Below are 22916 nucleotides of genomic sequence, written 5' to 3'. Positions count from 1 at the left end.
ATGTGCATTAACAAAAAAAGTACAATATATAAAGATATTAACTATAGGAAATAGAATAGAGTATATATATATATATATACATACATACACATATATGTATGTAGATATAAATAGGTATATACGTGTATATTATGGTCTAAATGTGGTTGCAGTCTCGTCTTCATATCTTTCCTAACTTCAGGGTGGAATGTGATAAACAAAGCAGAAAAGCGGATGTGACGTAGACAGGAAGGGCTGGTCTTCACGTGTGATCAGTGGGGGTGTGTACGTGTGTGCGCGAGCGTGTGCGCGCGCGTGTGTGTGTGTTGTCTTCCCCCCACATTTACTGTGACGTTTTATTAAAGTTGTAAGATGGCGACGGTGCATCTGAGGATCGGGGACCTGGTGTGGTGAGATCTCATTTAAACACATTTAAACGCACCAGCGTCTCATTAACGACACTGCGCTTTTATACGCGGAGTTACACGGTTTAGTTTTATGCTCATGTTTGTCAGTAGTGTTCGGCTGAAGGAGGTAGTGTTCGAACACTAGGTTAGTTGATGGTCAACCCAAACAAATTGCTAACCGAGCGGACTCAGTCAACAAGCGTCGACAGCTGCGAGCTCAGTCCTGGAAATGTGCGCTTTCGCAAACTCAAACCACGTCTTTTTTTCGACGACGCCTTCTTTGGTAACTTTTGTCAAACAGTTTGTGTTCCACTGTTGTGGTCTGTGACGAGCTTTGCTAGCATAAGCGGGTCTCAACTGTGGGGTGTTTTCGCGTGTGCTCGGCTTCCGTGTTCAGCTCCACTGGACTAGTTCTCTACGCAGCTCCTGTCGAGTCCATTTAAACCCATTTGAAGCCATTTAAAGCCATTCTCCAGTCTGATTTAGGTGTCAAGTGACGACATTTTGACATGTAGCCACACTTCTCAACATTACAACACAGAGAAAGTAGGACAGGTTGTCGTGTACGTTACATTACTCACACACACGGTTTTACTTCAACCCAGTCTACGGAGCATGTTAGGAGAAAAGGTAGAAAGTTATATTTAGCCTTGTTTGGTTTTAATTTCAAAATTAAAAATGTTGATATGTAACTGCGCAGTACAACATACTTGACATATATAAGCAGTTTTCATGTTTTGTTTAAAGGTCCAGTCTCTATAACCATAAAAATAACTTTAATTTAACATAAATACTACTTTTTTAGTATGTATTCTTGTTTTTTCCCGCTGAAATCAAGTGCGTAGGTTTGACTTCAATGTACTAAATAAAAAAACAAAATAACAGTCTATTTAGCGCCCTGTTTTAGTCATTAGTCATATGGTGGGACCTTGCCCTGTTATCATGTCTAATCATTTGCATCCCTAAGTAGGATTCCACCAACACTCTGAAAAATGCACCATATGATTAATTCATTATCTTCATATAATTATGAAGAATTAATTGCCATGTTGCATTTTTTCTGTATTTAAATTGGACAATTCAGATGGTAGATTATAATTTTTGCCATCTTACATTTTGACAACCGAGAGAAAATAGATGATTCGTATTTTGTTGTGTATGCTGCTTATAACAGGCGTTAATTAGATCAGTGGTTCTCAAAGTACCACCTGAGAAAATATTGAGCTCTCAAAGTAACACCATTATCATCAACGTTACAATACAGTCGTAAAAATAGGCCGAGCAAAGTCAGCTTCAGACCTTTCACTGGAGGTAGATTTATTCATTAAGATGATTTGCTCTCTCATCATCCTCTTCCTCACATATACTTCACACACTGGTATTGTGAAATTAGATTAAGATGAAATGAGAGATAAAGTGACTTATTATTGTCTTTCTTTAAAAAAGTTTTTATTTGTTTCATTTTCTATGATCTTTGCTCTACATTCCTCCGTTCCACTCAGTATTTCTGATTTCTCTGGTGATACACGTACCATAGTTTGAGAAACATAGAATTACATGATACACGTTCAAGGTACACAGTTCTATAAATACATACATACCGTACATTGCTCATTAGCAAATGAAACAAAAGAACAATTCCAAACACAAGCAGCTCTCGTAGAGCTTCTCACAATTTGGATTTGAGTAGGAACGGGTGTTTAAATAGCGCAGTGTCTCGAGTCAATGGTTCCAGCTAATGAGGTGCATTGTAAAAATCCAGATCCTGGTAAATTCCAGCATGTCTGCCGTGTCTACAGCATGTTGAGCTTGAAGTAGCAGCTTCAAGATGCAAGAAACTTAACCCCCCAAGTGGTTTTTGATGGCTGTGCTGGCAGCGTGTGAATGGATGTGATGTGAATTCTGATGTGATGTGTTGAAAAGGCTGCACATAGATTTGCTGTTTGTAAGTTAATAGGAGAATTGCAGAAACTGTGTTGTAAAGCAGCTTTTAAATGACCATCAAAACTTAAATCAAATCTGTCTTAACTACAAGATACTTGGTGTATATTGACATATATATATGTCATCCTGCATGACAGAGTCATTTAAATGTTCAGTTTTATGTCTGGTATTTGTACCAGACATATGCTGAGGTTAAGCAACAGCACAATGTTTACCAGGAGTAAATATATAACCCTTTTTTATTTCAGGGGGAAGCTTGGCCGTTACCCACCATGGCCAGGAAAGGTAAGCAGTGAAAGTTTCAGTATATTCAGATACTTGCACAACACTTTTTATTCTATTGTATTATATCATATTTCAGGTAGTAAGCCCTCCAAAGGATCTGAAAAAGCCCAGGGGCAAAAAATGCCACTTTGTGAAGTTCTTTGGAACTGAAGACCAGTAAGTTTGCCTCATATCCACGTGTGGTCACTGACCTGGCAGTTTACCCTCTCCACAAAGTGTTTAAAAGCTGTGTTTCTGTGTGCCTTCTTGTCCAGTGCCTGGATTAAAGTAGAACAGCTGAAGCCCTACCATGCCCACAAAGAGGAGATGATCAAGATAAATAAAGGCAAGCGCTTCCAGCAGGCAGTGGATGCAGTGGAGGACTTCCTGAAGAAGGCCAAGGGAAAAGAACAGGTGGGAAGAGGGTTTGTTTCTTTGCTATACCACTCATTGCATTTGATGAACACATCTGTTATATACCAGCCAAGTAACAATTATGGAACGTAAAAGAAAAAAAAGCGTGAGAGGAGGGGGAAAATAGCAAAGCCACCTCGTGCTGTTGGATGTAGTACATGTACTTTTACTTGTAAAATATTTGCCTCAGAAGACAATGTCATCATCAGAATAGCTTCCAATTAGTTTTTGATTGATTAATGAAGCTATTTAACTGCAGTGGGAATTGTGTTAGTGAGAGATTATGTAACCCTCATCAGTTTTGTTGAGTGTGACAGGCCATCTGCAACCAGGTCTTTCAGCATAAAGATTCAATGTCATTATTTTTCTCAAAAATACAAACACATCTATCCCTGCCCTGTTAGACCTGGTTAGGGAATTTGGTAAGATTTCAGGCTATAAGATTAATAAATCTAAAACATCAATAATGCTGTTAAACCACAAAGAAAGGGGAAACCCACCTACAGTAGCTGCACAATTTAAAGTTGCTGACTGCTTCACTTATTTAGGCATTCAAATTGTACCAACGCTCAATAATATTGTAGATGTTAATTATGGGCCAGTTATGCAAGAAATCTCAAAATCTTTGGATAGATGGGTGTCTTTACCAATGTCATTAATAGGGAGGATAAATACTCTCAAGATGAATGTGCTTCCTAAGATTTCATATCTATTTTCCTATATGAAAACACTTTTCACCAGGTTTCTATGGAAACTGTGTGTAGTTTTCCATAGAAACTATACACAGTGTGTCACTATTGTATTTGCCCTATGATAGAGGGGGACTTAAATGTCCAAATCTGCTCTGGTATTATCTGGCTGCCCAGTTGAGAACACTGATGTTCTGTTATACAGAAATGGATTCTCCGCTGTGGAGGGAGATGGAAGATAATGCACTTAATTTGCCTTTACCTATTTAAATGTACTCAGCTAATATTAAGAAACTTAAAAGGAACACATAAAACCAGATGGTTAGAAACATGATTAGTGTGTGGCACCAGTTTAGAAGATACCTTAAAGAAAAAGACTGCCTTTCCCTTTTTAGTCCAATATGGGGAAAAAAGTCTTTTCCCACAGGAAGAGGAGATGGAGGATTTAAAATCTGGGCTTGAAGAAATCATTGTCAAATACAATGTTGTCCGTAGCCAGTTCTTCAAATACTTACAACTGCGGAACTTCATTAGAACACAACAAAATCAATCATTATCCAGCCCGGTATTGTCTACAATAGAAGAAATAATGGTTAACGACTGCCATGGAAGGGGCTTGATCTCCAGAAACGTCGCCAAAAAGGCTGGTGGCATGGAGAGAAGATTTGCAGGAAAACATCAGTGACGAGTGGAAGAGAGCTTGTGCCAAGGCCCAGTCACAAACTTTTAAAGGGGACATATTATGCAAAATCAACTTTTTAACCATTTTAATACTGATATTTGGGACTCTGGGGGCCCTACCAGTCGCCAAAGTGTGGAAAAACAATACTCAGTCATGTTTTCGTGGTTCCGCTTAGTGTAAGTATAGGCGATAAAACGCTCGATGTTGAATTCCCTGCGCTTATGACGTCAGCATGCGCATTTCACCGCGAATGTTACCGCCCCACCAGTAAGTTTACTTTGCGAGCTCCACCTTAGCTCCACCTTGTCCCTGCGAGAGTGCAGGCGAGGGAGGAAGAGCGGTATTATGTCAACGCGGAGGGACAAGTGTGCTGTTGGTGGCTGCACAGTGGAGCACAGTGTTTTACAGAGGATTTTATATATGAAGCTAATGTGCCGGATAAAGTCAGCAAACGTGTGTTCGCACCACTTCGCATCAGACTCTTGCCTGAAGCTCTTACTTACTTCTAGCTCTTATATGTACCCAAATGTTTAAATGCACTTTTGTAAGTCGCTTTGGATAAAAGCGTCTGCTAAATGACATGTAATGTAATGTAATGTAATCAGACTGCGGCCAGCGGTCACCGTATTTAGTCAGGCGACGTATTTCACCAATGTACAAACACACAAATTGTTAAGAAAAGATCACATAGAGCTCATAACTGACCATTCTGACACATCCTAATTAAACATATTTGTTCAGTACGTCCTCCATGACCGGAGCACAGACTCAGTCTGATACAATCACATAAAGCAGCTGTTTATGCATCTCGCCGCTGACGATCGCTGAATAAACTGTATGTTGCTATATCAGACCGGAGACTGTGCTCCGGAGACCTCACCACCACTGACCAGCTCCGGTGTTCCTGCGAGCTGGCGATCAGCGGTGGCGATCAGCGGTGCTGCACTCTCTGTGTAGAGCGGCGATCTGCCTAAACTGCCGCTGGCTATCAGCGGTGACACAGAGAGTGCGGCACCGCTGATCAGCGGTGGCGATCAGCAGTTCTGTTCATAAGTGTTTTTAACTGATTTACAGTTCGACAGTGTTCGGCTCGATCCTTATGTAGGACGTCTCTTCCTGTGACGGCACTCTCGCTGTTTTCTGCGCACGCTGCCATGTTGATATTGTCAGAGAACTAGTGGAGGGAGGGGGAGACGAATAGAGCTGTAAAGCGCTGTAAAGAGGACAAATCAGAAACCCCCTGGAAGAAGTGGGTGTGTGTTTGCCTGTGTCTCATTTGCATATAAAGGGACCATGCACGAAAACCGAGCGTTCTGAAAGGGGCGGGTTTAGCATGGTTATTGAACTACTATGATTCTTCATCCTTATGGTATTTTGACCAAAGCATGTCACTGACATGTTCATTAGGACACCAGGGAACTATTTTAATGGGGGAAATAGGGTATAATATGTCCCCTTTAACACGCGCCTTAAACTACTGCAGCACAATTGGTTAATGTGTACATATCTGACTCCAGATAAACTTAATAAATTCAACAGTGCCATACCATATGTTTGTATAAAATGTGAAAAGGAAAAGTGTACACTTTTTCACTGTTTCTGCCAATGTCCTCAAATTAAAAATCTCTGGGAAGAAGTGAGACAGTATATTGAGGATATACTGTATTAACCATACAATTACCTCTAGATCCTAGGTTTTTTTATTGAGTATATGCCCAACTACCTTCAACATTAGAAGAAATCATAGAATATTTTTACATATAGGCTTACTGTTGGCCAAAAGAGTCATTGCCTTAGCATGGAAGGAGGTGGATAGGTCAAGGATAGGTAAATGGATTTCAGAATTATCTACTTCTTTACTAGAAAAGATAACATACATATTAAGGGCAAATAATCAATTTTTGAAAACATCTGGGGACCCTTTCTTCCGTTGTCTAGTAATGGACTGACTTATCCCGTGTGGTGGAAACACCTAGTGGTGATTTATAATGTAGCCCTTTGTAGCCCACCTGGAGGAGATGTATAGTAGTGGATACAGAATTAGTAAGCATTGATTGAACATGACATGGTGCTCAACAAACAGTTTAATGTAATTGTTTTTTTATTATTCTTATTTTTTTGTTTATTATTTTACTAATTCATTTTATGTGTATGTTTGTATATTTGTAAACTTTTCGGGATATGGGATAATGTTTTAAGGAGTGTTATGTGTATGTTCAGATGTGTTTGGACTGCTTAGTGCGTGATAAACTGTTAAAAATAAATTTAAATATTGTTGAAAAAAAGTTTTCATTCATGACATATTCACCACTTTGGACCTGCTGAAGATGTATTGCCAAATGATCTGATGTTTGATGTCTGGTGTTTTTGACAGAACTCTGAGGGCAAAGGAGACTCGAAAGGAAAGAGGACGCCCAACAAGCCACTAAAAATACTGGAGGAGGACGACGAGGATCTCAGTGCGCTGAAAGACCCCTCTGAGAAGGTCAGCAGTACTTTGACGAGTAAAAGCAAACAGGTGTTGAAATCAAATCAGTTTTTCTGGTTGTTTCGTTGTCTGTACGGAGGTTACTCTTAAAGGTCTAGTGTGTGGCTGAGCTCTATACACAACTTTGTTTTTACTCACTGGACAAATTAAACATCTTTTGAGGTTCGATGCCGACTGGGGGGTTACATAGTTTCTCCAACGCGCTTGGGAGGAAATGGTGATGTGACGGCTGTTCAGTTGCATGTTTATTTGTTGCTTATTGTTTACACACTGTATCTGTAAGTCAACAAGGCGTTAGACTCCACCAAACTGGAAATGTACATTTAATGTCCTACAATTGGGCAGCCCGTGGCCAAGTGGAAAGGGAACTTGACTTGTAACCAGAGGGTCGCCAGTTCAAATCCCCACCTGGCCAAAAAGGGCTGGGGTACCCCTGAGCAAGGTACCCAACCCCCAATGCTCCCCGGGCGCCACTCAGTGTGGCAGCCCACTGCTCCTAATTCTAGGATGGGTCAAAATGCAGAGGAATACTTTCCCTAAGGGGATTAATAAAAAACTAAAACTAACTTAAAAAAAAACTAAATTGAAGTGATCATATCCCTGCCAAAGCATTGACATTCTTAATCACACTTCTTGATTAAGTCCATAATTCACGCACACAGCTGTATGTTGAAGGAAATCAACCACAATGTTACAGTCCATGTCACTGGTTTATACCGCAAGACCAGTATATGAATAATGGACTGGTATATGACTAATGGAATGTGGCTCAGCAACACACTGTTCGAGGGGGGACCCTTTTCACTGCTGCACCACACATGCGAAAGGCTAAGCTGAAGTGGGGTAGTAATTGCAGCTATGATCATTTACTCCACCGCCTTAGAAGATAATACATCTGAGAGAACCAAGAGTGTATATAGTTACGTTATCAGACACACACTCAACTGAGCTTCTCACTCACTGAGCGCTAAAAAAAATTCCAGTTGTATATAGGGATGGGAACGACACAGTATTTTGAGAGTCGATTGTCGAGGCACCCGTGTCGAATTTTTGTCGAATTGTTGGTCCTTTTTTTTTTTTTTTTCAAAGTAGCAGCGTGGAGGGTGGAAAAAATTCTCCACTGTACGACTTCATTTTAGGCTCAGAAACATGGCTGTAATGTCCAATATTCACATCAGAGCAGTGAACAACAGCTACACCAAACAAAGAGATCAATCATGCTAATCTAATCACAAATACACAAATCACAAAAACATAGATACTTAGAGTTGCGACCACTCGCAGCAATGTTTTTTTCAACAAGTAATACCCGCACCCGCCAGCCACCTGATCATCATTCATTGTAGCAGAAGTCGGATAAATATAATATGTTGCTGTGCAGATCCTCTACGTTAACTAATTTCTGCCTCATTTCAGATCCAGTCAATATGTTAACCTACATATTATTTATTTGTTTATTTATTTCATCCACAACCCACCCGCATGCAATCCATTATTGATGTCCGTGGGTGTAACCGCCAACCATGAAATCTTTAACAGGTGAACTTATCTCACCATTTCGGCCTAGTTTTTGTCCAAGAACACAAGCACGTCCACGTGTTTGGGAAGAAGGCGAGGGCTGAGTCTCTCTGCTGGCACGGATGTGTCAGGGATGCAGAGGGTAGGCTCATGTTTTTGAACCTGTGCTCGTTAAGTGCCCACCAGTGTGCAGGATCTTGACTGGGTGAGATGCCGTCTTCATTTATGTAGCGCACTTTATGATTTGCCCTATGTTTATTTCAATAGGCAATGCATTAACTTGAAAGACAAAATACAATTCACAAATACACATGACAATCCCACAAGCCCCGTCCCTCGACATTTGTTTCCTACCTTTTTTTTTTTTTGAGGTTGCAAAAAAAGTCCCATCCCTAGTTGTATACCTTGAAACCGTTAGAGTAAAATACAGTGATAAGAATTTAGTTAAATATCTGGGGAGGTGCATGTCATGGGTATGTAACTACACATAGGAAGAGAATATGCAAGCATAAATCTGTCAGGCTTTACCACCACAAGCGATTGTTATCATGTTTCGAGCAGACGTGGAACCACTATGTCACTAGTGCACCTGTAATAACCAGGGCGGTCTGTACATGTCAGTAGTGTTTACATTCACACTGAAGGTGAAGCAGAACATATTCTTTATACACAGCCAAACAATGCAGGGCATACATAGTTACACATGGACCCAAGAGTTTTAAAATGTCTTAGTCCAGGTCAAGTGAATTTAATGAATCCATTAATGAAACTTTGGTTGATGTGATCGTGGAAGTGGTATTAAAGCCCAGTCTGTGTTTTAGTTGTCTCAGTAAATCCCAAAGAGACTTATGTTAAAATGCTGGAAAACCTGGTACTAGCAAAAATGCTCTTTGAATATTAAATGGTATTATTTGTCCAATATTTAAATATTCTAATCTTATGAGAGTTAACTTTAGCAGCTTAAGCGACACATTAAAAGACCCTGATTAATTTCGTCACTCGCACCACAAATTAGGTCATCAATGGAGTTCATCATTTTCAATCATTGATAGAAACATTTGGAGTTTGTATATTTTTAAATATATTATGAAAAGTCACAGTAACTGATTTTATATGCTCCCTATTTGGTACCTTAGACAGGATGAGAAGCCCCAGGTGATGTTAAGCTCGTATAGTATAGTATAGTATACATTAGGGCTGTCAAGTGTCCTCTATAATCCTATTCCAATTCCATTCCTCTCCACAATTCATCAATGCATCAGATTCTTAGCAATAAAGAAGGAAATGACTGTATTTAGGTCATTGGGTATTTGTGATGCATCCTTTAGTTGTTTGCATTACAGATGATGTGATGAACCCACTGAGAATAGAAGATGTCATTTTTTTTCTGCCATTGTTGCCAAATGCTAAAGGTGCAACCAACAGATCACAAAACCTACAATTTAGATCAAATCACTTTTTTTTGAAAAACAGGTTGGATCATTTTTTTTAGATCTAACCAAAAATGATTATTCTTGAATTAATTTAAACTATCTATTTTGGCTCTTGTTTCTACATCGGCTTTTATTACATTTACCATTTCATATTTTTATTACAGGTATTATATATTTCTAATTTGCAGTCTGCTTCCATGTCGTCACTAAACTCAGTCAATCTGATCACATGACTGCTGCTGCTCTGGTGACCAGAGTTTTCTCTCACTAACTCGGTTTGTCTCGACGGCTCACTGCAGCTCTGCATCTATATTTAGGGAATTATTAGGTCAACTTTAGAAAGTAAAATTTACAATTTATCGACCGTGGTTACGGTAACCTTCACCGTCGAGAAATTTTACTAAGACACTGGTAGCTGTTTCATCAAAGTCTTCTGGGAGTGCAGAATGTTCTGTACATGACTTTCCAACATCATGCGTTACACTGAAACACAGAAACTCTTATGTAAAACGATACAAACACCATGGTTCTGGTCTGCTTTTATAGATGAGCATGCCTATTCAGGATGGAATATTCTTAACTCCAGTACACGAGAGCTAGTGAAAGTAATGCAGGGTTTACAGCAGGTCCCTCTAAAGGAGCAGCTAACGAGATGCATTCAAAGACCCTGGTAAATGTCATCACTTCATCGCGATCTACAGCATGTTGAGCTTAGAGGAGCAGTTTCACGATGCATTTAAGAAACCTCTCAAATTTCTTTTTATTTTATTTTGAATAGATGCAGTAACTGATTAACATTTTATAATCAAGCATATAATCAAATTTTCATGCCTATCTGCGGTGCGTGTATTTATTTGGGTCTAACATGCAGGTGCTCAGTTTTGCATTTTGCGCCGTTAAATAAAACTTGTTTATTTAAACTGTTTTGGCTTCACAGCACATGTCTTCTTTCCAGATACTGCCAGTGTTACAGCAGCCGTGGTTGTAATGCACAAACAGAGTTCAGTGCCATCTGCTGTGTTTTCATCATGGTACAGTTCGGTTTGAAATGGTAAAGCCCTGGGTCAGGCTTGCGTTTCCACTGATAACAGTACCTTTACTCGGTAGGCATGGTGTCGGCTGCGCATGATGGCCGAGCCAGCAAGATACGCTGCATGATGTCGTACTGGTGCAGCAGCGAATGTGGACATCGGCACACCAGACAATAATGGAGGACATCCAGCAGCTCTTCTTTTCCTGCTCAGTTTGGAGTTGTTGTAATGTGGGTGTTGAAGAGAAAGACGGCCAAACAACAGAAAACTCTGTTGGACAATCAGCTGACTGTCATGGGGGGAGTTGGTCTAGCTGCACCCTGACCTTACGGTACCATTTTCCTCTGGTACCCCAAGAGAAGAGTGACAAAAAAATGGAACTGTATGGGGCTAGTTATTTTCAGACTATTCCGAAAGGAAACACAAAAATAACCCCTAAATTGTTGCTCTTGATGGAAACGCGTCTATTGTCTTAAATGGCTGGTTCACTCAAATGTGCGACCCGCATCTCCAGTGGTATGACCCATGTCTCCAGTGGTGTCCATCTTTGCACATCAGTCAATGGTTTTGAGATGGAGGTGAATAGAAGTTGCTCAACGCCATCTCTTTAACACATGGTGGAGAATCAGCCGTCCCCAACTACAGCAAACAGGCAGCAAACTCACCCTTTGATTTTAGAAGGTGAATGTGTGTCTTTCTCCTCCTTAAGGACTTGACTGACTCTGACCCCGAGCCATCAACTGTTGAGAGGCTGGGGGCTGGACCTGGCTCAGGATTCAAATGGGAAAGCAGTGTAGGTGAACCCCAACACCCCCCTCCCACAAAGCCTGACTTGCCCTGCTTTTCTTTCCTTTCCTCCTGACCTTTAACCTTTGGCTTTACTCACCAACAACTGCAGACCTTTCCCTTTGACGTGTGTGTGTGTGTGTGTGTGTGTGTGTGTGTCCGCCCACCCGCCCACCCACAATAGGTGTTCTCTTGATGAGCCTTGTGGCCTGTTGCTCAGCTTGCTGTTCAGAAACCAGGGTGAATGACCACTTGTGTATTTAATGCTCTGAAGGCAGTGTGACCCACACGTGCACATGTACATACAGAAACATTGGTCTGGTCAGCTGATCTCGTGTGTCAGTCGCCCATTTGTCCAAACCATCTAAAAAGCAGTTTTCAGCTGCAGTTAAAGCACAACAACATCTAAAGTCTGAAAGGCTTCCTGAATTTATTCTGTTATTTACTGTTGGCATTGTAGATGGGATTGAGATGCAGCTTCACCTCCTAATGCAGCACAAAAATGAAGCCAACATATCCCTGATACAAATGTGCTCTGCCTCTGCTCTTGGCTTTCTACTCTTATTGTAGTTTTTTTGTATCCCTGTCAATAACAACAAGAACTCTTCCTAGAACTGTATAAAAAAAAAAGCAGGGTTTTTAAAGTCATCGTACAAATGAATTGACTGAAGTCTTTTTCTGTTGCAGCCTGTGAAAGATGACCCACATTTCCATCACTTCTTGCTGAGCCAGTCTGAGAAGGTATGAGGCAGCATTTCTTTTCAGGTTCAGAGTCGGCGCTTTATGGTCTGTCAGTGTGATGCTCTGGTGTTATTTAATTAGATTTCTATGTGATATGGGAACAAATCTTATTGCAGTATACTTTATATATAATTTATATAATTTGATATAAATCAAATCAATATTTCTGTAAGGCTGGGCGATTTGGTGCATAAATAATATCTGGACGAGATATATGGGGTAGAGTGGCTCAGTGGTTAAGACCGATGCCTTGTGTGCAAAAGACTTCAAGGTTGCAAGTTCAACTCTACCCCTGGCAGGTTGTACTCAATTCCCTTGTAAGTTGCTTTGGATAAAAGCGTCTGCTAAATAAGTAATGTAATATATGGGGATATAAAACTGCACACATGGTGTTTCCCTGTGCTCATGAAAGGTTTTCTTTTGGGATGTTTGTGCTTCTCAAAGGAGAGTGACAATACATGGTTTATGATCTTAAAATACTGAATAATCAAGATCATATGTAGTGTGTTTCACAAATGTGTTCAATATAATAAATCTGATTATTAATGCAAAACCGTAAAAAGTCGTCACGATATGACAGCGTCCAAAATCTAAGACCATATCATGTCTCATGTTGTGGATATTGGTATAATAGCCATACTACAGAGTTTAAAGTTTATAACTTTTAAACATAAACAAGCACATCGTTGGATTCAAACTGTTGCCAAATGAGTTCACAAATGCTGCTTAAGCATATCCACTCTACATGACTCTCCCCGTCTCTCATTTCAGCAGTTTTTTGGTTTTCATGACACTTCTGTATCACCACTGAGCAGGTGAGGTGGAAGGCTCTCAGAAACCTGGTCGCCGGTTCTTAAAATATGGGCTCCCAATCTGCCTGCTAGCAAAACCAACAGGGGGTGATGTAATTATGGGGGTGTCACGATTAGGTCACAACTCGATTCTCAATCATTTTTCTCTCTTTTAGTGCAGATGGATCTGCCATTTTTAGTCTGGGATCATTGGTTTAACTCGTTTCATTTTTGAATTCCCATTTCGATTGTGTACATGTCATGAGTGATATAATATCCATTTGTTTGGACTGTACCACACTGTAGTCAACTGGAAACCAACTATAAAAAGAAGAGAAGTCATAGAGGGTCATGTAGCTTTGGCTGCTCTGACTTTACTTGAGCAATCTGTTGTTAAAGAAAAAATGCATGCAGGACGTCACACTGGGGGTGTGGTTAAATCCTTGATTACACCTTTGCTTTCAAAGGTCACTTTAAATATTCACTTCTATCTGGACACACTCGGGCCGAGTTTGCCCGTGGAACCTGCATTTCTCGCGACACAGTTCAACCCCCACACCCGTTCCTCATCCCCGATGTAGGTCTTTTGCAGTTTAACTGAAACAGCCTGCAGCTTAACTGATAAATCCCCGTTCTTTGTCATCCTGTGGGGGATTTGCTGAATGGCATTTCTGCACTCGGTCCAGGTCTGTTACTGCAGACGACACAGACGATACTATTTAATTACATCGCTAAATGTACAAATCAAGGCAATTGACAGCAGAGGTTTAGTACTTGGTCTTAATTAATCATGTTTTTTATTCATTTAAATTGTATTTGTTTGCAATTCACAAGTCCGTACTAACAATCTCTTGATTTGGAATTAGGTCAATAAAATGATGTCATTTTATTCTTTACCAGAACATGTTGTTTCATTCTCACTTAACCAGTAAAGTCAATCATTTATTTATTTACATGGAGGGTGAAGCGTCACTGCAAGTAAACAATGATGATGTATGATGGTGCTTAGTGTCAAAGCTAATGTTGCAGCTAAGTCACACTAGCAAACCTGTTTCTCATGAGTCGAGTTACTATAATTTACATGTTGGTCAATTGATACAGTTTGTTGCACTTAACAGTAATAACAGACCTCTTAATGTTGCTATTAGCCAGTCATCACTGCACTGCTGCATGAAACTGCAGTGACTTTGAGTGACTAGTGACTTGTAAAGCAGTTGTTTTCAGTGTAAATGAAGTGAAAACGAGTTAATTAAAACTAGTTGTTCAGTTCTTCCTCCATGACCGCCACAGGGTTTGTGATCAGCAGTGCTGTCTCTAAATACACCAGACTTACAGTTCTCAACGGGTCGGGCCGACCTGACAAACCTGACCTGAAAAAATGCACAAATGAGGCAGGTCGGGTCAGGCCTCAGGGCTTCCTTTTTTCCACACATTTATTGCTGGTTGTAAATTATATCTCGTTTGTTGTGAATCATCGCTGTTCACGTGTGGTGAAGGTTAAATCTGTAGAGGGGCAGACCTGACGCACTGTATGAGTAACCAGTAACAAAACTGTAACATTCCTGTGGCCGAAATTAAACCAGTTGCGGATGCTGCCGTTTTTAGGATTGTTAAGTCTTTTTAACTGATCTACAGTTCACCATAGTTGGACTGGTTCTTGTGTCGGACGTCTCTTCCTGTGACGACACTCTGACCAGTCAGTGGTCAAGGTATCACCTCAGCTCACTCTGAACCTCGCCAGAGCAGGAACTAAAAAAAGTATGTGGTACCAGGTTCTATGCTTGTGGAAACGCAACTTAACCGTGCCAAAGCAAGTCGAGTCGGTGGAAACACGCCATAAGTGGTTGCTCCACAGCCTTTTCGCTCAAGTCGCATTACATTCTAGTTTGCAAATGTATTCATTTATGGATCACTTATGACTAAGTTGTGGTTACACAGGTGGAAATACAGAAAAAGAATAGTACCAACTGAAGCTGTCAGTATGGTAATCCTAGTCACACCTTCTTATCTTTTCTTGTGCGCCTGATTTAGCGTTGAAAGCGTTTCCCCCTTAAAAATATCACATCAATGCCATTAAACAATAAACATGCACAATGACTCCAAAAATACCAAAATGGTTTGAGTTCATGTAAACAATGTTGTTCTTTGCTGTTTAATCGTACTCTCAACTTTCTTAGTAAATACAAGAAGGCAGACTTGGAGTGTTCTCTTTACAAGAGCGTGTTTATCATCTCCTGTTCATCTGCCTTCCTGCTCACAGCCAGCCTCATCCATGGAGCCCATCAGCAAGCGTCTCAAGGTCATTGAAGAGGTAAAGTAACTCGTTAAAAGTAGTTTAAATGTTTTTTTACATGTGTAGAATTATCAGGTAACATTTTTCTTGTTGATTGTGCAGGTCACGGGGTCAACCTCTATCCAAGCAGCAGACAGCACAGCCATCAATGGCAGCATCACACCCACTGATAAAAGGTAGTAACACATTGTCACTATAGCATTACTGAATACCTTTATCAAGATGACCCACTAAATGTAGCTGGACAGTTTGAAAGACTACACCACAGCTCGGGTTGAACCATTTGGAGATAAAGTAAGAGTCTAGGTTGAGATGGTTTGGTCACATGTAGAGGAGGGATAGTGATTACATTTGACAAAGGGTGTTGAAGAAAAGAGGATGACCACAGAGCCGGATCATGGACGTTGTGAAGAAGGTAACTGGTGTAACGGAAGATAACACAAGATGGAGGCAGGTGATCCACGTATGATCATGTTTTCTCATGTGTTTAAAAGTTTGTTCTCCTTCCAGGATAGGGTTCCTGGGTCTGGGGCTGATGGGTAGTGGCATTGTTTCCAACCTGCTGAAAATGGGTCACGTGGTCACAGTGTGGAATCGCACAGCAGAAAAGGTGTGTGGCAATTTCATTATTGTTGTTGTTGTTGTTATTATTAATACTGATGTTTTCTTTATTCATTATGTGAAAAACTAAATGGACCATACATAGACATAAGCAACCACTCATTCACAGAGGCTTATGCTGCAGTCACATGGTAGCAGAGCATTTTCTTTGCATCATTCGTTGAAAAGCACAAAGATATTTTTGCTTCATACAATGACCCCGAAAAACAATCAGCACTGAGATTCTCTGACTAACGTCAAGGCCGTGTCGGACACATATTCTCAACTCTACTCCCCTAATCTCAATATAGCTTCACATTCAAAGAACACTATATCTAAGAAATCTTCATTTTTTTAAAATTTATTCTAAAACAGAATTTACTATGTATGAGTAACGCATGAACATTATTGAAGCACTGTTAAAGGTCACAGGCTTCTGTCATATATGAAGCAAGCAAAGGGACACGAATAAAAAGTAAAAATAAATATATATCTGTGCGTGTGTATACAATAAATACTTAAGTCAGTGATAATAGTTAAGAGCATGATTGATAATAAATAAAACCTAGTTAAACATAGTTCAAACCAAGCAGCATGCTAAAAAAAAAAGAACGTGCATCAATCAGTTTCCATCAGAGAACGTGCAGAGGACGCTTCAGGGAAGAAGCTACCCCTCTGAACTGAGAGGTGTATAGAACTGTATAGAAACTGTCCTAAACAAAACATCCACATCAAAAAACAAAGATTAAACAGTGCTGTGTTGGAAAGTAACTTAAACCGAAAGAAAAAAATGTTGCAACATAACTGTGACAGGAAACCTGACTGACACATTTTCTTTCCTGTGACTATTCCAAAATAACGGCTGTGTTTCATTAGTGAAATACCCGCAGACCCATGTAGGGCTGCAACCATTAATGATTATTAAATCAATCGTCAAGTTATTTAATATTTTTATATTTTAGCATTGAAACTATAATTTTGGTAAAATAGCTTCTACATATGTTTATATTAACCATTACATAAACCTTACACTGGGTGGTGGTCTAATACATGTGTTACAGTGTATATCAGTGTCTATTATCAGCCCAAGCGCTCCCAATATATTAGCCTATCAGATATCGGCAAAAGTCCAATATGGTCCATGCCTAGAAACAACTACTTGGGGTTGTGGATTTGATTGTCATCAAAACCAGTTTACAGGTGAATGACTGCCACCTACTGAATGTGAGTGTGGATCAGAAACCTAATGCACAGCCATGTGGCCATGTGCATGCTGACTCTACTGCCTACTGTGTTCCAGTGTGACCTGTTCATTCAGGAAGGGGCCAGGTTAGGCCGCACCCCTGCAGAGGTGGCCTCAATGTGTGACATCACCTTCTCCTGCGTCTCTGACCCAAAGGCTGCCAGGGATGTGAGTATCAACTCAACTGCACCTCATGGCTTCTTTTTGTAATGTCTCTGGATTATGGGTGAAAAACCCTGTCTGTCTGTCTGTCTGTCTGTGTGTCTGTGTTGGTCCAGTTGGTGCTGGGACCCAGTGGAGTGCTGCAGGGAATCAGGCCAGGAAAGTGCTATGTAGAGATGTCCACTGTAGACCCAGAAACCATCACAGAACTCTCACAGGTACACACACACACACACACACACACACACACACACACACACACACACACACACACACACACAAAGAATGACAATGTTTACATGGATTCCATTGTTTGTATTTCAGGTGATCACCTCACGGGGAGGCCGTTTCCTGGAGGCTCCAGTGGCAGGAAGCCAGCAGCTCTCCAATGATGGGATGCTGGTCATCCTGGCAGCAGGTGACAGGACGGTGTATGAAGACTGCAGCAGCTGCTTCCAGGCCATGGGCAAGACTTCCTTCTTCCTGGGTCTGTATAGAGTTGATTCCACATGAATGACCTAGACTGTGGCAGCCATCAGCTGACTAACCTGCTCCCATAATAACAGAGGAGCTCCAGAGCTGTGTTTTAGATCCATGCACAGAGCAATTAGCAGCAGTGTTTGCTTGTGCTAGGGCTGAGCATTTAATCAATGTAATGAGTGAATTCAGTCATTCAGCAGAGTCGCTGCTAATATTTAACATGATTATTATCAGTGGGCAACTGTGCAGCAGCTGCTACGTGTTGCAAGCAGCAGTGGACGGGGCACCTGGACTCAAGACCTCTCACCTCTCGTCCAAGAGAAGTCTTGAGTTTTGAGAAACGTTGTCCAGTTCGGTCACTGACCCTTTGACCCAGTCTCAGGTGGTTACGGTCACCTGAGAGACACACTTTCCATTGTGTATGTGCATACGTGGGAGTGTGTGGTTGAGTTGGACAGTTGAGTATGTGAAGCATGAGAAGCTTGGTATTGCACCAAGGTAACATTAGCAGAGACAACGAGAAAAGACCGTCTTCTGTCATTGCTTTGAAGGTGAAGCAGGGAACGCAGCGAGGATGATGCTGATCCTCAACATGGTGCAGGGCAGCTTCATGGCCACCATTGCAGAGGGTCTAACTCTGGCCCAAGCCACCGGCCAATCACAGCAGACCTTCCTGGACATCCTGTGCCAGGGACAGATGGCGAGCACCTTTGTAGACCAGAAATGCCAAAGTAAGTCATGAAGAGTTATTCATTGACACACCTGCACTGTGCACATGACAGTATTCTAACTCTTGTTCCTGCGTCTTGTAGATATTTTACAGGGTAACTTTAAACCAGACTACTATTTGAAACACATTCAGAAGGATCTGAGGCTAGCCATCTCCATGGGAGACATGGCCAACCATCCAACTCCAATGGCCGCAGCTGCCAATGAGGTACATTCATTCATTCATTCATTCATTCATTCATTCATTCATTCAGTCATAGGTCTCCACGTTTCTTAAATGTCTTGAATTGTGCTGAGGAAAGTCTTCACATCAAAAAACATATAAAAGGTTTTAGGCAGTTGATTTTCTATGAATGAGCTTATGTAAGAAAAATCTCTATCAAATCAACCCTAACTCTGATGAAAGGATTCTCCATCCATGTTCACTATATATGACTTTATGCACTTTTTTTGTCTATGTTGTGAAGAAGTAAAGAAATCCACGGATGTTTTGACAGAAATGATGTGTCTGTGTGTGAATGACCTTTGACCTCAGTAGCAGAGTCTGGCTGCAACTTTTACTCAATTAACTATGTTGATAATGGATTCATTGCTTTTATTTAAATAAAAAAAACGCTTTCTCTGATCTTTCAGATTCTGGAATGCAAATGTTTTCTGGTTTCTTTGCTTCGTCTCACAAAGAAATCATTGAAACTTAATCATTTAGGATTGTTTAGAAACCAGTTGATGAATGGAGAAAATAATGTCATCATTAGTCATGATATCATTAGTTGCAACTCAAGTGAAATATTGAAACGTGACCAGTGGAGACCCGTCAGAGAACCTTGCCTCGGGTCCAGAGCTGGAAATATGATCCAGGTTTGCATTGACTGAAGCTTTGAAACCTAACGGCACAACAATAGCTGTTCATCACAGGGCAATAAATACTACATTAAATAACCATGAGAGAGCTCTCACATACACACACATACACACACACACACACACTGCTCACATGAGGAACAGAAGAAATGATTATTCTATCATTTACTGTGAACAACAAATGTGGTGGAAAATGTTGATGTTGATGAAAGTAAATGACCTCTGCTTTTAAAATGATACCAAAGACAATATTTGAAGTCATTAAAAAATGTCGTGATCTGAAGCGACTGTGACACAGCTGCCAGTGAGCAAAAAGATGATCCACAGACATGGTCATCGTTCCTACCCTGAGTAGTTCTGGAATGTGTGACCTGGTAGAATTCCCTGCACACAGGAACTGACGAGGGCAGCAACATATGAGAGCATAGCTGCAAACAAAAGTCACTTTTCATGTTTATATGTTCCACACTGCAGCTGTAACACTTGAATGTAACTGAAGCTGCGGTTTGTTTTTGTGTTGCTGCACAGGTTTATAAGAGGGCTAAGGCGCTGGACCAGTCAGACAACGACATCTCTGCAGTCTACAGAGCCTACATCCACTAGAGTGCAGTCTTTGATCTCTTCTTCTTTTCTCCTTCACCATTTACTGAGTTGTTATTTTCCTCATGGAAAAACTTTTTTTTTATATATAAATTTGAGGCAACCTTGAGCGCTGTACTTGACTGTGCTGATGGTGTGTTCAGACCAACTGTGTGTGAGTGTCGTGCAGTAGATAAGTCATGGTAGATGTAGATTTCAGGAGCTAACCTGGTTATCCTGCTCCATCTCAATTTCAAATGCTTTTATTCTCCATTTCTGACTCGTCAACATCTGACAGGCCATCTTTTTTCTTCTTGACAGATTGTAGCCATTTCCTGAAAAAGTCTAAACAGAATGTTGACACATGATAAAAGCAGCAGGAGCTTACAGGACACGAGTATCGCGAGGTTTTCCTGCTGTGTTCTCTTGAGGACTCAGACGTGACGTAATGATTTCAGTGCTGGTGTGAGAGCAGCTCATAGTATTTGGTCTGAACACACTGTGAGTGAGTTGCTGGTTTGAAGACACCAGGGCAGAGCACACTGACTCCGTCTGTTAAAAAAAACAACCGTATGATTTTTTTTTTTGTTTGTGTGCAAATGAAGAGTTTATTTAATTTAGTGTGATATTTTATTTCCTTTTTTTTTTTTTAATCAATGAGAGAAAACACCAAGAACACGTCACTGCATTGCCTTAATATTGTAACCCTCTCAATGGTCCATGTATTTATTTCTGCTTGTTTCCAGGTCTGATGTGTGCTTTGATGTTGCTGTTAAAACAGAGCAACAGGCCACACGAGGCCTTTCGCATGCAGTAACAATCAAATAGCACTCGTCATGTTCAGTCCCTTCATTCTGTTGTTTTATTGGAAGAATTTTCAGTGTTTTTTGTTTTTCTCTTTTTTTTTTAATATATTCCCCTGCAACAAGATTAATCTAGTTGAGTTGTATTTTAACTGAAGTTTCTAATGAATCATTAGTGTCATGTTTTCTTATTTTAAGTTATAAAAACAAGTGTTTGGCTTTAGAAAAACATGAGACTTGCATTAAAGAAACAAGCTAATCAAACTGTTTGATGTGGATTAGTGGAGGCAGTGTTTTACAGTCAGAGGGAGGGCTCTCTCTGACCTGAGCTCCTCCTACCACAGGAAGTTGTGAGTGGGAGCTTATGTCATTCCAGCCTTAGTCAGACACTGAGGGTCATTCCTTCAACAGGAACTGTGATTTCCAACTGGGGAAGTCAGATCAACCCCGACATGGGATTTAAGATGGCTGCCACTCACATAAACACCCCCACCTCCTGATAATAACCCTTGTGTTACAGTACTCAGTAACTGTCTATGTGTGTAGAGTGTTTTTATTGACTGCTATTGCTTTTTGTCAACAAAAAAGGAGTAAAACAGATCATCTGCACCATCATCTTAGTTTACTGAATGAGTTTTTGCTGTGTGACTTGTGGGGACTGGTGCTGAGAAATGACAACATGTCAGTATGTCCGCACGTGAACATCAAGCTTATGCTGCATTCCATTTACATCGCAGCTCAGAAGTCGGATTTGGGAGTGACGTCACCGCTGCGCACCGTTCTCCTGGCAGAAGCAGTCAATAACAAAACTGTGCAGTGAAGCCACATGCCTACAGTCGTACTAATATTATTATTATTATTGTTATTGTTATTACGTGTACCACTGACTTACTGTGAAACAGACGTGTCAGTGTCTGTGGAGCAGCCGTCTTGTAGTCCCATGCAGGGTGTGGTGAGTGTGCTCTTAGTTGGACTGGAACATTAATGGGAAAATCCAAGTTCTGACCTAAAGTGGAATGTACCGTTGTATTAAAGATAATTTAGAATGCATGCGTCCATCACTGCGTGCTGTCTAAAGCAGTTCTAAAGCAGCTGAAACACGTTTGTAAACGTCTAAAGTAAGGATCAACACTGGGGTAGACATGGAACCATGTGACTGAAATAACTGCAGCTCACAATATTCATCTGTAAAAAAAAAAAGTCACTCGTTAACGCAGTTATTTTTTGTTTTTACATCGTAGACAGAAACACGAGGTATTTTTGGCGTGAGTTAAGAGACGCAGACTCCCCGGTGAGACTTAATCATTAAAACCATGTTGGTGAGCTGGACCAGTGGTTCTCAAAGCTTGGGTCGGGACACACACATGAGTCATGGGACTTGGTTCACAGCCATTTATCAGTTTTGGGAAACACTGGCATAGATGGCATATACAACATGTATAATATATTATTATTATTATTATTATTATTATTATTACAGTCCTGCTCTTCTTCCACTGTATCGTGAAATGAAAAAAAGACCTATCCATGAATAAGTAAATGAGTCTATCATTAACAAAATAATGCACTTGTGTATGAATTATCCCACATCCCATTTTGAAATATTTGCCAACATGAATTATATTTGATGTTTTTAACTGAGGTAAAGAACTGTTTTTAGAAGCCATGTAAATAGTTTTAGGTTGACTATAGTCTTTCTTCTATGTCTACAATAACTAGAATTAATGACGTCAACTTGTCTTTAGTTTGAAATGCAACAGGACAACAGCGTCACCTTTTTCTTTTACCAGTCGATTGTTCAAGTGTAAATGGTTAATTGATTTGTGGCTTAAATAATAAATCATTGAGTTAGATCATGTATGAAGAAAGTGTGCTTTTGGGGGGAGCTGTATGATTTTGTGTACATGGGAAATATCAAGACACGAGTAACAGGTTGTTTAATAAATCCTCCCCTGATCAGTGACATGTTTTTATCATTGAATATTTTAATATTTCAGAC

The 22916-nt window shown here is 40.4% G+C and overlaps 1 protein-coding gene across 2 annotated transcripts; it reads left to right on the top strand.

The window, feature by feature from the left end:
* The first annotated feature begins 307 nt into the window (after positions 1-307).
* On the top strand, positions 308-22880 carry glyr1 (glyoxylate reductase 1 homolog (Arabidopsis)). Of its 2 annotated transcripts, XM_044051857.1 has the most exons (16): positions 308-389; positions 2579-2615; positions 2692-2771; positions 2870-3008; positions 6754-6864; positions 11559-11642; positions 12323-12376; positions 15428-15478; positions 15563-15636; positions 15971-16070; positions 17361-17471; positions 17582-17683; positions 17790-17952; positions 18497-18676; positions 18758-18882; positions 20064-22880. In XM_044051857.1, the coding sequence occupies exons 1-16, from the start codon at positions 352-354 to the stop codon at positions 20136-20138; spliced, it is 1524 nt and encodes a 507-aa protein (XP_043907792.1). In that variant the 5' UTR covers positions 308-351; the 3' UTR covers positions 20139-22880. The 2 variants fall into 2 exon arrangements, with proteins under 2 accessions (XP_043907792.1, XP_043907794.1); XM_044051859.1 differs by lacking the exon at positions 11559-11642.
* Positions 22881-22916: the final 36 nt, after the last annotated feature.

Source organism: Solea senegalensis, linkage group LG19, assembly GCF_019176455.1.
Source record: "Solea senegalensis isolate Sse05_10M linkage group LG19, IFAPA_SoseM_1, whole genome shotgun sequence".
Lineage (NCBI taxonomy): Eukaryota > Metazoa > Chordata > Actinopteri > Pleuronectiformes > Soleidae > Solea > Solea senegalensis.
Note: the sequence above shows the minus strand (reverse complement) of the source record. Positions and strands in the feature narration are given on the sequence as shown.

Bases quoted from the DNA above. Each gene is read 5' to 3' on its own strand.
- glyr1 (XM_044051857.1), top strand. From the start codon at position 352: ATGGCGACGGTGCATCTGAGGATCGGGGACCTGGTGTG. The intron at 2,616-2,691 runs GTAAGCAGTGAA...ATCATATTTCAG, and splicing joins ACCCACCATGGCCAGGAAAG to GTAGTAAGCCCTCCAAAGGA. The intron at 18,677-18,757 runs GTAAGTCATGAA...TGCGTCTTGTAG, and splicing joins TGTAGACCAGAAATGCCAAA to ATATTTTACAGGGTAACTTT.